At 42.1% G+C, this 13,205-nt stretch overlaps 6 protein-coding genes across 6 annotated transcripts; 4 read left to right on the forward strand and 2 right to left on the reverse strand.

Annotated features, from left to right (window-relative positions):
- Positions 1-47: 47 nt before the first annotated feature.
- LOC6648308 (box C/D snoRNA protein 1) lies at positions 48-1,574 on the reverse strand. Its single transcript, XM_002070845.4, has 3 exons — positions 1,491-1,574; positions 655-1,433; positions 48-593 (listed from the first exon to the last, which is right to left on the reverse strand). The coding sequence occupies exons 1-3, from the start codon at positions 1,547-1,549 to the stop codon at positions 394-396; spliced, it is 1,038 nt and encodes a 345-aa protein (XP_002070881.3). The 5' UTR covers positions 1,550-1,574; the 3' UTR covers positions 48-393.
- A 65-nt stretch (positions 1,575-1,639) lies between these two features.
- On the forward strand, positions 1,640-2,396 carry LOC6648290. The gene is made up of 2 exons (XM_023178985.2): positions 1,640-1,753; positions 1,809-2,396. The coding sequence occupies exons 1-2, from the start codon at positions 1,646-1,648 to the stop codon at positions 2,388-2,390; spliced, it is 690 nt and encodes a 229-aa protein (XP_023034753.1). The 5' UTR covers positions 1,640-1,645; the 3' UTR covers positions 2,391-2,396.
- LOC6648291 (NADH dehydrogenase [ubiquinone] iron-sulfur protein 4, mitochondrial) lies at positions 2,394-3,273 on the reverse strand. Its single transcript, XM_002070847.4, has 3 exons — positions 3,102-3,273; positions 2,744-3,040; positions 2,394-2,684 (listed from the first exon to the last, which is right to left on the reverse strand). Exons 1-3 carry the CDS (start codon positions 3,152-3,154, stop codon positions 2,504-2,506), a joined length of 531 nt encoding a protein of 176 aa, XP_002070883.1. The 5' UTR covers positions 3,155-3,273; the 3' UTR covers positions 2,394-2,503.
- Positions 3,274-3,395: 122 nt separating this feature from the next.
- LOC6648292 (thioredoxin domain-containing protein 5 homolog) lies at positions 3,396-5,947 on the forward strand. The gene is made up of 3 exons (XM_002070848.3): positions 3,396-3,660; positions 4,395-4,827; positions 4,893-5,947. Exons 1-3 carry the CDS (start codon positions 3,497-3,499, stop codon positions 5,541-5,543), a joined length of 1,248 nt encoding a protein of 415 aa, XP_002070884.1. The 5' UTR covers positions 3,396-3,496; the 3' UTR covers positions 5,544-5,947.
- A 208-nt stretch (positions 5,948-6,155) lies between these two features.
- On the forward strand, positions 6,156-8,744 carry LOC6648293 (protein RFT1 homolog). The gene is made up of 4 exons (XM_002070849.4): positions 6,156-6,342; positions 6,426-6,640; positions 6,708-7,992; positions 8,091-8,744. The coding sequence occupies exons 1-4, from the start codon at positions 6,283-6,285 to the stop codon at positions 8,226-8,228; spliced, it is 1,698 nt and encodes a 565-aa protein (XP_002070885.1). The 5' UTR covers positions 6,156-6,282; the 3' UTR covers positions 8,229-8,744.
- A 139-nt stretch (positions 8,745-8,883) lies between these two features.
- Positions 8,884-11,441, forward strand: LOC6648294 (cactin). Its single transcript, XM_002070850.4, has one exon. The coding sequence runs from the start codon at positions 8,927-8,929 to the stop codon at positions 11,258-11,260; it is 2,334 nt and encodes a 777-aa protein (XP_002070886.1). The 5' UTR covers positions 8,884-8,926; the 3' UTR covers positions 11,261-11,441.
- Positions 11,442-13,205: the final 1,764 nt, after the last annotated feature.

Consider the following 13,205-nt stretch of genomic DNA (forward strand, 5'->3'; position numbering starts at 1 on the left):
ATGTGGATCGAATCATATACGGAATAATCAGAACCAATAGGAAAATCTTGTAATTGTATGATGTCAGATTACTTTATTAACTAAAAACAGATTATTGATTGCTGGCGACACAATGCCAGTTTGGCTTAAAAATAGTTTATTTTAAATTGGCTCTTATATGCACATAAAGTCTGTTTAAAACTTTTTGCTTAAATGATCCAGGTCTATTGATATCATCGATTAACCTCTTGAATTCAACGGTCAAATCCATGCCATAGAATGTATGGAACGATGCAGATAGATTGTTGAAACCGAATTAACTCCTCTTTTGGTTGAGTAAAAATCCTTTCATCTTTGGGATCGCCTTTTCTGATCTAGATTGATTTTGCCCACTTGATAGAGGAATCTAAGATACTAGCTTTCCACGTCATGATCACTGTTGACTTCGGAATCGTCTGAATCATCTGCAGCAAAGTCTTTTACCAATTGCTCATATATATCTTGGAGTTCAGGGGCCGGCGTCTCCTGTGTTTCTTCCTCAACTTTCAGCCTTTTGTTTGTAGCATTTGCTTTTTCGCTGTCATTGACAATTTCTGAAGTTTCATCTTCATCATCTGGAATGTTAGAAGGTTATATGAGAGTTCGTTTTATTTAAATTTAAATTAATTAACTGACCACTGTCTACCATGGTCCAACCAGGCGGGGGAGTTGCCTCATAGCTGACCAAAATAGTGGGAAACTCCAAAATTGTTTTATCCCCGAGATTCTCTCGCAGCGTTTGGGCCATCGATAAGGCATAACAACGTGATCCACATCGTCTGATGCCTTCGGCCCTCAGCCAGGTGGTTATTTGACCTAAACCAGCAGTTTGATGATTCTGTAGCAGTTTGCGCTGCTCCCGCGGGATGTCATGGTGCCCATCGATATACTCTTTCAATAATGCGGCCAGAGGCAATTCCTCGTCGCATCGCTCATCTATTAAGCGTACAACCGTTGGACTCTCACCTAAAACATGGGGATCAACAAAAAGCCATTCAATGCGCCAATAGAGACGTCCTAACTTCCAATCTAAATATGTTGTATTCTCCTTATGGCGACTAAAATTGGGTAACAAGAATTGTAGGCGTGTGCGTCGTTTGTGGGCCGCCAATCTCATGCGATGCTGCGGCACAGGCAGAATTCTCTGATGTTGCGTGAAACGTTTGCTGGGATCACTTTTACGATTGTCCGCATAGCGTGTGCACTCCTCGAGAAAGCAATAGTCACTCATGAACTCTCTGGCAGTCATCTCGTTAAGTGGTACATATTTCGTGCGATCCCGCTTGCCGTCACATTTAAGCTCACGCTTATGGATCTGGACGCAGGTTAAGCAACACGTTTTCACCTCACATTTGGGACAAGCGTAACGGGCTTCTTTGGCGGCACACACCTCGCACATGCCCAAGCGCATGGACCTGAGGAGATAGAAATTCTAAGTCATAGATACATATAATGGAATTATATTTCCTTACTTTGAGTGGGTTTGGTTGGACGCATTGGTTACCACGCTAGAGCCAGTGTCCTCCTCCATTTAGCTGTTGAATGTTAAGTGTGACCAGACTATTTAGTGCTATTGTTGCCACTATGTCAACATGGAAAAGTTGTATTCTGGCAACGCTAAATACAAATGGCTGAGAGCGGACGGGATGCACTGCAGCATTTTGTGCAGCAGAGTAGGGAACGTCTTAATATAATTTTACAACGACTACAGTGGACCGAGGCCGGCGTACTGAAGGCAAGTCAATAATAAAAAAACTTACATTTCTATCATTAATCTTTGCAATTATTAGAGGCACCATGGTGATTGTTCTCTGTTAAAGAAGCAGGAATCATCATTTCCACCTAGTTACCCTGATTCTGGCTTCAGTATTCAGCTTGATGAGCCCACTGTGCAGGAGATACTGCAGACAAATACAGCGAATCCCTCACCCCATTCTTACACAGCCAAACAAAAGTTACTTATCTATCAGTATGTGGTGGATCAGACACCTTGCCAACGTCCTGTTTTCGAAGACTATGCGGCCTTTGCCAAAATGGTGGCCGTAACAAAAAGGGAACAGCTTAAACAACGTCGTTATCGCAAGAGTAAACCGACGCATAATGAGCAACTGCATCAGCTATTAGAATTGCAAATGAAGGCACTCACACAGCAACAGCAGATATCAAAAGAGTCAATGACAATCCGACATCGGCAGGATCAAAGCAAGAAACGAAGGCATAGTCGTAGTCCTGATAGTAGCAGACAGGGCAACGAAGGAGAACGTCATAGATCTAAGCACAAACATAAAAGTCGTTCACGTTCCCGATCGCGTTCCCGCAGCACTCGATTCCATAGCTCACGGCAACGAAACAATCAAAATAAACATTACTAGAACTCACTTTGTATTCTTCCAAGAGTTTTAATCGTGTCGAAAGCAAATTAATAGATCTTTATATATATAACAGTTGCTATTTAAGCTAGCCATTACCACCCGGGGAAATTGATCTACTTGGTGGAGACGCGCGTACGTTTGTTCCACGAGAAATTGACGCCATAGTTCTTGACGCGCTCCTTCTTTGGCTTGTCGTCACCATCCACAAACCAGCGCCAGCCATTGCGTTCACAATATGTGATGGCCTCATCCTTAGAACCAAATTGCACATTCATATTGGACAATGGATCGCCGCTACGAATAACAAGAAAGGTTTAAAAATAAATGTTTCACTATGGTTTTAAAGTACTCACGTGGAGGCCCAACCCATAAGTGGATTCTCCCAGCGTTCACGATTATCGAACTCAATTTGCCATTTGCTTAGATTATCGGTGCCGCTTTGCATAGCATTCTTGGGTGGTATGTGAATACGGACACGACGATCTCTGACATGCTCCTCCGGCACACCAGAAATGGGACTAAGATTAACGTCAACGGGCACAGTGATTTTGCCACTCAGCTTGTTGCGTTGTTCCACCTCTTCTGGACGTGCCAAGGCAGTGTTTAAATCCAAGGGAGCAACATCTTGATTCGATGCATATCGGACGCAGCTAACACAAGCAAGGATTGGCAATTAGAATAACACAAAAATAGCAATTTCCAAAGCCTTACATCTGCATTGAAGATGGTGCTGTCCGGCACATCACCTGGCGTAGGATCGACATTTTGGAAGCAAAACAATCGGCCAACAAGTTAAAATCCCAAAATTACAATTACGTAAAATTTCGAGCTCCAAAACGAACGCAAAGTTGCTGCTGTTGTTGTTGTTGTTGTCGTGAAAAACAGCTGATACTGATGATATCGATATATATATATATATATCGATTGATAAAACGATTAGTCTCAGCGAATTCAATAAAAGAGCAGCGAATAACGGCTCAAGCGAAAAGCGAATTCGTACGTGTGTGTGTGTTTTTGTTGTTGAAAATTTCGAGTTTTGTGTTTTATTTTATTTCAATTTGTGAAAGAAGAAATACATATTGGAATTTTTGCTCACTAAAAATAAAATGTTAGTTAAAAAGTCGTTCCTCCTTTTAGTTATCGCTGTAGCTGCAATAATTACAGCAGAAGCTGATGAAGCTGAAAAGCAGTTTGCCGTGGACTTGGATCCGGAAAAGTTTGCCGAGGTCATTGGAGCCGGCAACGTATTTGTCAAATTCTTTGCGCCATGGTAAGAGCATCTCTTGTATATGTATGTGTGTGTATGAGTGGGTGCATATGGATTGACTCCATATAAGTGGGCAAACACGAAAACGTTGACTTTTGTTTTCAGTATTTTTTGTTTGCTTAAGTCCCGGCGAATCGGAAGAGACCACGCAATACACACCAGCCACGCACACGTACGCATACCCACAAAACAGACGTATAAATATGCCCGTATGTGTGAATGCATGTGTGTGTTCCACGTATCATAAATTTAGTTAAGCGGGGGGTCACCCCCTAATCTTTACAAGACTTTCGTAGCCCGGGCAACATATTAGTCAACGGCTCAAAAATCTAATGGGGCAAGAGAAGCGAAGCGCGCACGTACTATGATAATGGGGCTTTGGGTAGAAGGGGCGGAAGAGACAAAGCGCAAAATATGATTGACAACAAATATGAAATGTGCTGCGTCGCCTTATCAGTGGCGTCTGCGCCATTGTCTTAGCGGCGGCCTTTGTGTCCGTCCGAACCCTTCACACGGAAAGAAAGAAACTTTGTCTTTGTTGCCATGAAAGAAAACATTCAATATTTGATTTCACCCGGAGTTCACTTTATCGGACAAAACAAAACCCCTCAATTTGATTTCTAATCTGTCTTATATGAATGGTGATTCCTTTGTGCGAAGGTTATTCCTTTCTTTGTAGCCTCTTCAATTTCATGAAGTTTCTTTTTCTATACTATCTCTGGTTAATTTTTGTCCAGGTGCGGCCACTGCAAACGTCTGCAACCCTTGTGGGATCAATTGGCCGAAATAATGAATGTGGATGATCCCAAGGTTGTTATTGCCAAGGTCGATTGCACACAGCATCAGGCACTTTGTGCCGAGCACGAGGTCACTGGGTATCCTACACTGCGTCTCTTTAAGCTTGGCGAGAAAGATTCGGTCAAGTTTAAGGGCACCCGAGACTTGCCGGCAATCACTGATTTTATTAATCAGGAATTGAACACCCCATCCGAGGCGGAATTAAACGAATTGAAGGCTGACAAAGAAGAAGATGCTACTAATGAAATCGTCGAGGAGGGAAATACCAATCTTGGCAAAGTCGTAGAGCTCAAAGAGGATACTTTTGCCAAACATGTATCCAGTGGCAATCATTTTGTGAAATTTTTTGCTCCTTGGTGCAGTCATTGTCAGGTGAGAATATGCAAAAAAAAATTTGCAAAAAAATATATGCTAAATTAATTTTTGCTTGGTTGCAGCGTTTGGCACCCACCTGGGAGGATTTAGCCAAGGAATTGATTACCCTGACCTCAGTGACGATTTCGAAAATTGATTGCACACAGTATCGATCGATTTGCCAGGACTTTGAAGTTAAGGGCTATCCCACACTGTTGTGGATCGAAGATGGCAAGAAGATTGAAAAGTATTCCGGCTCACGGGATCTGCCCACATTAAAGGCTTATGTGGAAAAGATGAATGGTGCGCCAACTGATGGTGGTGATAATGCTGCTGATGCCGCAAATGAGGTAGCCAAAGAGGAGGAGCGCGATGAGGCAAAGAAACTGACTCCACAGCAATTGAGCGGTGAGACGGAATTCGATAAAACTATTGCCAATGGCATTGCCTTTATTAAATTCTATGCCCCATGGTGCGGTCACTGCCAGAAGCTGCAACCCACTTGGGAGCAGCTCGCCGCTGAAGCACATGCAAGCAGCTCGGACATACGCATTGCCAAGGTCGACTGCACGGCGCAGGAGAACAAACAGATCTGCATTGACCAACAGGTTGAGGGCTATCCCACTCTTTTCCTTTACAAGAATGGTAAACGACAGAATGAATATGAGGGTAGTCGCTCTCTGCCCGAGCTCCAGGCCTATATCAAGAAATTTATAAGCCACGACGAGCTGTAAGTTCAAAAACTATTCGTGCGAGCAAAAAAGAACAACAATCTAAGAACTAGAAAAAGACGGTCGAAAAAACCCAAATTTATCGCCAAAGTAATATATAATGTCTCTCTCTCTCTCTCTATCTCTCTCTCTCTCATTGTTTTTAGCCCCGCCCCATCCTCCATCCTCATGTCCCTCTCTTAATGTTTTAATTACCTTCTGGAGTCTGAAAATTGATTAAAAATAGGTTTTGTGATTGCATTTACCTTGTCATCATCCCAATAACCCTAAACATGTGTGTTCTTCCAATGACAATTTGTTGTTTTTTGATGTTTTTTCATTTGTGTCTGGGATGTATCTAAGGCCATTTAGTCATTATAAAAAAAAGAAGTAACGTGATCTTCAGAATAAAGAGATTTTTAATCAAATGGGCAAAATGTTTTATGTTTTATTTTTCAAATGTTTGCGGTTTTCTATGCGTCGCTGTCGTTGCCATACCGATGAGTTGAACCGATAGGCTTGCTCCGAAATGTCGATTAGCCGATAGGCTTGCTCCGATAATGTCGATTACGATAGGTTTGCTCCGATAATGACGATTAACCGATAGGCTTGCAACGATAATGTCGATTACGATAGGTTTGCTACGAAATAAACAATATGACGTTGGTTTTTTTATAACTGACACTGACTAAATTTTACCTAAACCTGGGAACTCCCCGTTGACTGCTCACTGAGAGCAGCCATCAAGTCTGCAAGCAAGCCAATGGCACGAAATGTGCTAGAGAGTAGCCTCCTCGGAGCTGGCTTCAGCATTATCTTTCAGGTAGGCATTATCACTCAATTCAAGGAAACTGTCCACGATTGGATCTTTTAATGTGTAGATTGGTGACTAATGTTCCATTACAGATCTTGTGCCGCATTCTGACCTTCGGCATCAATGCGTACATTGTACGGCATGTGGGACGCGAAGTCCTGGGCATTATGAATGTTCGGCTTCTGCTCCTCGAGAGTACATTGCTCTTTTTGTCCCGCGAGGCTATCAACCGGGCGGCATTGAGTGCCAATGCTCAGCAACGTGACAAATGCCCATGGGGCCAGCTTATCAATCAAATGTGGTTAACGTATGTTGTTTCCTCCAACTTGCCATCAATCTTCAATCCCTTTATTATTCGCATAAACGTATTACAGAGTACCCATTTGCCTAGTGCTGTGTGCACCCTGCTTGTACATTTGGCTCAACTGGCTATCGGCGGTGGATGAGCCCTTCACCCAACAATATGAATTCGGCTGTTATGCAGTGGCATTGTCGTGCGTCCTAGAATTGTTGGCGGAATCATCAGTATTTGTGGCGCAAGTGTTTTGCTTTGTCAAACTGAAAATCGTATTGAATACCCTGCATATTTTGGTGCGATCGGCAATCTTTCTATGGATCGTAATGGGCAATCGTCAGGCAGCTATCTATGCTTTTGCCATTGCGCAATTGGCCAGTGCTGTGACCATCGTCCTGGGACAATATGGTTTCTTTTACTTCTATATCAAGCGTTTCAAAATATTTAGAGAGAAGAGCATTAGCCAGCAGAAGAAGAGTACCAGCAGCAGCGGCAGCAAAACGTTAATCTCTTCTTGGGAATTGTCTTTGTTTAAGCACATGGATGATTTCCCCTTTGCCAAACTAACAGACTTCCTGCCCGGCTTTTTGACCCAGAGTCATGAAAAGTACCTAAATCGCGAACTTCAGACGCTAACATTGAGTTTTGTCAAACAGGGCATACTGAAACAGATTCTCACCGAGGGCGAGAAATATGTCATGTCCGTTTCGCCGGTATTGAGCTTTGGCGAGCAGGCTACATACGATGTGGTCAATAATTTGGGAAGCCTTGCCGCACGATTCATCTTCCGTCCCATCGAGGATAGCTCGTATTTTTATTTTACTCAGACTGTATCGCGAGACACGCGTCTAGCCAAACAGCCGGTGGAACGTGTCCGGCAGGCTAGCAATGTGCTGAATAATCTTCTTCTGGGAGTCAGCTCAATTGGTCTGCTGGCCTTTACTTTTGGTCAAAGCTATTCGCATACCGTACTCTTGCTTTATGGAGGCGAGGATTTCGTTTCTGGCGGTCTGCCACAGAGCCTATTGCAGTGGCACTGCTTGGCCATTTATTTGCTGGCCATTAATGGCATCAGCGAGGGATATATGTTCGCAACAAATACAAGTCGGGACATTGATAAATATAATTATCTTATGGCCATATTCTCGATTAGTTTTCTCGTCCTCTCCTACATTTTGACGGGCATTTTCGGTCCAGTTGGCTTCATCTTTGCCAATTGCATCAATATGGCTAGTCGGATTTTATATAGCACACATTATATACGTCAGCAATATCAGCCCTTGGGATTGAATCCGCTTCAAGGCCTCTGGCCGGGCAAGCTATTTGGTGGCGCTCTCATTTGTGCGGGCGCAGTCTGCTATTGGGTAAGTGCCATGATGGGAGCATTCCCCTCTCATAATGCACCATGACATAGTCTCTATTTTATTTTTATCTTGCTCTCTATTATTATCTATTTTCGCAGTATCAATCCTCTAGTCTGGGCCTACATCTAGGCATTGGCCTGGTTGCTGGCCTAATTTGTTTGCTCTTTTGGGCCTTTGCTCATTGGGACTTGGTGCGCCTTGCTTGGATTTATGGACGTCGCATTAAGATTGAGTAAGACAAGCGCAAAAAAAAAAAACCAAAAGAATTATAGTAATATTAATTGTTAAAGAAAAAAAGATTCCTACTATATTTGTATACCCTTGCAAAAGAAGCTTATATATTTATTATCACCCAAAGTTTATATTCATACTTTTTACATATTTAAATCTATATGTACTTATTGTGTCCGTCTGTCTGAACTATTTGCTTTAGTGCCGAAATTTTGCACCATTTGGATTGTTACAGGAACGATCAGTTCAACAAATAATTGACAGAATGTTAGTCAATACTAGTTAATGTGTCCATGCAAAAAACACGAATGTTGCAAGGATATAGAAACATCGGCCATTGACCGAAGTTTAGCCCAACCCTCTGGTTTTTGTTTGGTGTTTAAGCTTCCCTCCATGTACACAATACGCACAAAACAGAAACACTTAAATGTTAATAGCAACAAAAATACAAAGATATATATTTGTTAATGTTTAAGATTTGGCATTAAAAGACAACGAAAGAATTATTAAAAATGTAAAAAGCATTTTAAATGACCGCCAATTGATTGACACTGCTCTAATTATCGATATGTATGATATCGATCACAAATAGGTAAACAATCGATAACGATGATAAACAATCGATAACACTTTGCAAGTAATCGATTGGTCATACAACTGGCCCGTTTTTGTTGTTTTTGTGTAAACGTTTTGGTGACTTACGATGCCCAAGGAGAAAAGCCATTCCCGCCGCCGGAGTCGCAGCCGTGAGAAAAGGAGAAGTACGAGCCGCAGTCGGGACCGAGACCGAGACCGTGACCGTGATAGGGATAAGAACAGGTATCGGGAAAGGGAGAGAGACCGCGAGCGGGAAAAAGAACGTGAAAAGGAGCGGGAACGTGACCGTCGCCGAGAGAATGAAAAGCGGCATGATCCCGAAAGATCCAGGCAGAGGGATGACAGACATGAACAATCATCTTCCAGTAGAAAAAGCCACAAAAAGCATCGACATCGCTCTTCATCGTCCAGCTCCAGTTCTAGCACTTCATCCACGCAATCCAATGGGAAAGCAAAATCGCCTTTAACCAAAAACTCGATGAAACTGCTGCAAACTTTGGAGGCGCGTCGCCTACGCGAACAACAGGAACGCCAACGTCAAAAGGATGAGCTCAAGGCCAAGGAGACACCCGAGGAGAAGCGAGCCCGTCGCCTGCGCGAGAAACAGGCCAAGGAGCAGCGACGTCGTCAGCGCATGGGCTGGGACAATGAATATCAGACGTACTCCAATGAGGATAATCCATTTGGTGATTCAAATCTCACATCTACATTTCACTGGGGCAAAAAGTTAGAAGTGGAGGGCTTGTCGAATCTGCCAACCAAAACCGTTGAGATTCTTTCGTTGCAAAAACAATTGGAGAATCGACGCGAACTGGAGAAGGTGAAGAAGCGTCGCCAGGAACGGGAACTGGAACGTCAAGTGCGTGAGGATGACATGATGCAGCAGCAACGAGCCAAAGAGGCAATCCAATTCCGTGAGTGGCAACGCCAGGAGGATCAATTCCATTTGGAACAGGCCCGCCTCAGAAGTGAGATTCGTATACGCGACGGAAGAGCGAAACCTATTGATTTGTTGGCTCAATATGTGGCTTCCAATGTGGGCGGCGGTGGTCAGGCTCCCCTTGAGGAATCCCTTGAAATGCAGATGCATGAACCTTACATGCTGCTACAGGGTCTGCCCATGGATGAGCTAGAAGATCTCTTGGTCGACATCAAAGTGTACGAAGAGTTGGAACAGGGTAAGCATATGGATTTCTGGCTGGACATGATTACCATTGTTCAGGATGAGTTGCAAAAGTTACAAAAACTTCAGGCCGAAAACGAAGCCAATGGAGGTGGTAATCTGAATCAACGACGCGATGGCATTCATCAAAGTGTGGTCAAGGATGTGGCAGACATATTTCGGGGCAAAAATGCCAAACAGCTGGAAGAGATGCGTCAACGGATTGAGGCCAAGATTAGCGGTAGGGCAGATGGTGTCGACATTAGCTACTGGGAGAGTCTGCTCAGTCAATTGAAGGCTCATATGGCCAGGGCACGATTGAGAGATCGCCACCAGGTTTTGCTGCGCGAGAAATTGCAACTGCTGAAACGAGAAAATGAGGAAATCAAAATGGAGGCAAATGACGAACGCGAAAGCCACAGTTTGGAGACACCACATGGTGAGGAGGCGGCGGCGGCGGCCGAGCGACCACTAGAAGATGGCAATGAAGCAGATTCCATGAATCCAGATGACATTGGCGAAGATGAAGATGACGACGAAGAAGAAGATGAGACATTAAGAGAACTCATTAAAGCTTCCCGCCTTTACGCAATGGGTAACTATAGCCCCGAGTATATGAGGCCAGATGATTGTCCCGGTCGTCTGGTGCATCCATCGAACGAGGAAAACGATGATGATCCACCGGCCGATGGCTGTCTCTATTACGACAGCGACGATGAACACCGTGTCCAGCGTCAACGTCTCTTTGTACTCCATCCAGAGCGACGGACTGTCGAGGGTGATGCCCATCATACATTGACACCCCAGGAATTGCGCATGCGCAACGAAGCACGCCAGGGCATGCAGGGCGATGAGGCCGAATTCAGTGTGGAGACCACATTGGATGCCGTCCCGCAATTGGCCACCGATAAGTATCGTCCACGTAAGCCGCGCTACTTCAATCGCGTTCACACCGGTTTCGAATGGAATAAATACAATCAGACGCATTATGATATGGACAATCCACCGCCAAAAATCGTACAAGGCTATAAATTCAATATATTCTATCCGGATCTTATGGATAAGTCTCAAACTCCGCAATATTTTCTTACTCCCTGTGCCGATAATTCAGATTTTGCGGTTCTACGCTTCCACACGGGTCCGCCGTATGAAGATATTGCCTTCAAGATTGTCAATCGGGAATGGGAGTTCAGCTATAAACGGGGATTCCGCTGTCAATTTCATAATAATATCTTTCAACTTTGGTTTCATTTCAAGCGCTATCGCTACAGGCGTTAATTTAAAGAGACTTTTGTCAGATTTTATGATACATTTCACATAAATTTATAGGTTAGGTATAAAAAAATTCTTTATAATGCGCACTTGGCACAGGAGTAAAAATTAAAAAATAGAATTTTGTATATCAATTTGTAAGTATCAAAATGTTTTGTTAAATAAATGTAAGTGTCCATAAAAGATATACAGCATTTTCTCCATTTAATTTTTGTATTATTCTAAAAAATTTTGTACACATTTTTGGAGTTTATCCTTGACTGGAGCTTACAATTTAGCTAATTCCCATTGGATTCGTAATTTTCAATATATTTCCTTTTTTTTTCAAATAAAAATCTTAATGTCCAGTATTAAAGATTTTGTGGTTTGGAGTCTTAAAATAAAAAATAGGTACATGTTTTTAAGGCCGTTGACATTTCAGACTAGTCTAAAAGCAATTGTTTTAAAAAGAACAATTTCTATAATATTAATACTTAAACGAAATACGGTGAAATGACAAATATATGGAACACTTGGAACCAGATTTTGTTTGAGTCAGAAAAACATAAACATCATATACATCAAATTGCTAAATTTCAAAATCCATTTACGTAAAAAGTGTAAGTTCATTTAAAAAATAGATTTTAGCAAGTTTTTATCGAAATACACTTAAGTAGCAATAATATTTCTGTCACATTTAACTATATATACTATACAAATAGATCAAAAATACATTCATATATAATTGTCATGGTTGTACAATAATTTGGCAATTCCAAAAATGGCTTCGCTTCAAAATACTAAGAGAGTGTCCTGTGAGTGGCTGTGGGTCGAATTTTTTCATCACTGTCAACTACTTTTTCTGCTCATTTTCGTGGAAAATAATGTATATTCTTAATATAATCGAAGAAGACCATTCAAAAATTAAAGGAAAAAGCAGCCATGATGAAAAAAAATAGACAGAAGGAATTGCAAATTAATTGTTTGTCATTTTAAGCCGCTGAAGGTTCATTTTTTTGTTTTTTTTTTTAAGTTTTGCCAGCTTGCATTTTTTTAGTTGACCCACCCTTCAATGAAGTGTTCCTTTTCCCATTTGGCCTAGCCATGTATATATGAAAACCTGGCCCACAACCGAGCACTCTCTCTTACATATAGCTTTTTTTTTTAGGAATTTTTGAATACAATTTTTTCATACTCATCAGGTAATTAACCATTCATTTTCCATTTCGTTTAGTTTCCTTGAAATTTAATTTTCCCATAGAAATTATTTAGATGGAGATTTTTGTTCGTCTTTGGATAAGGATGGCCATTCCATATGCATGGTATTCATATTTGCCATGCGAGCCAAACGTCTCTGAGTCGTTGGTAGGGTCACAATTATTTGCTGAGGTCTTTCATCGAATAACGATAAAACTGTTTTGGCTGCAGCTTTGGTTTTACCATCTTTTTGAACAAGTGGATACTGCTGGACTGAAGGTGGGGAGTAGATGCCAAAGATTTCGCAGTATCCACGGGAACGACCAGGATTGCGACGAGACGGTGTTGTTTTGCCCTTGCTGGCAGTCAGCGATGAAGAAGACGAAACTGAAACATCTTTTGGAGTTTCGTTAGTAGTCTCCTCATTTGGAATTGGATCCATTAGTAGATTATCCACCATTTCACGTAAATTTTGAAGAATCTCATCATCATCCTCCTGCTGATTTGGCTGTTCTTGAAGCTTTTCTGTATCAAGGACAAGATCTGTGTCCTCCAGTGGAGTACTAACCGCCGGGGCTCTCTTCTCGCGGAATTTGGATAAATATGAGTTACGGTTGTATGTCATTGAATATATGTTGATCACATTCAATTTAGAGGAATGATTTTGACATTGAATATACGCTGTAAAGTATTAAAAAAACATTTAAAAAATCATCGCCCAATATTCTATGGATTTTAAATTTTAAAACGAACCATTTTCAACTAAACAAAGATT

This window comes from Drosophila willistoni, unplaced genomic scaffold (genome assembly GCF_018902025.1).
Source record: "Drosophila willistoni isolate 14030-0811.24 unplaced genomic scaffold, UCI_dwil_1.1 Seg143.1, whole genome shotgun sequence".
Taxonomy (NCBI): Eukaryota; Metazoa; Arthropoda; class Insecta; order Diptera; family Drosophilidae; genus Drosophila; species Drosophila willistoni.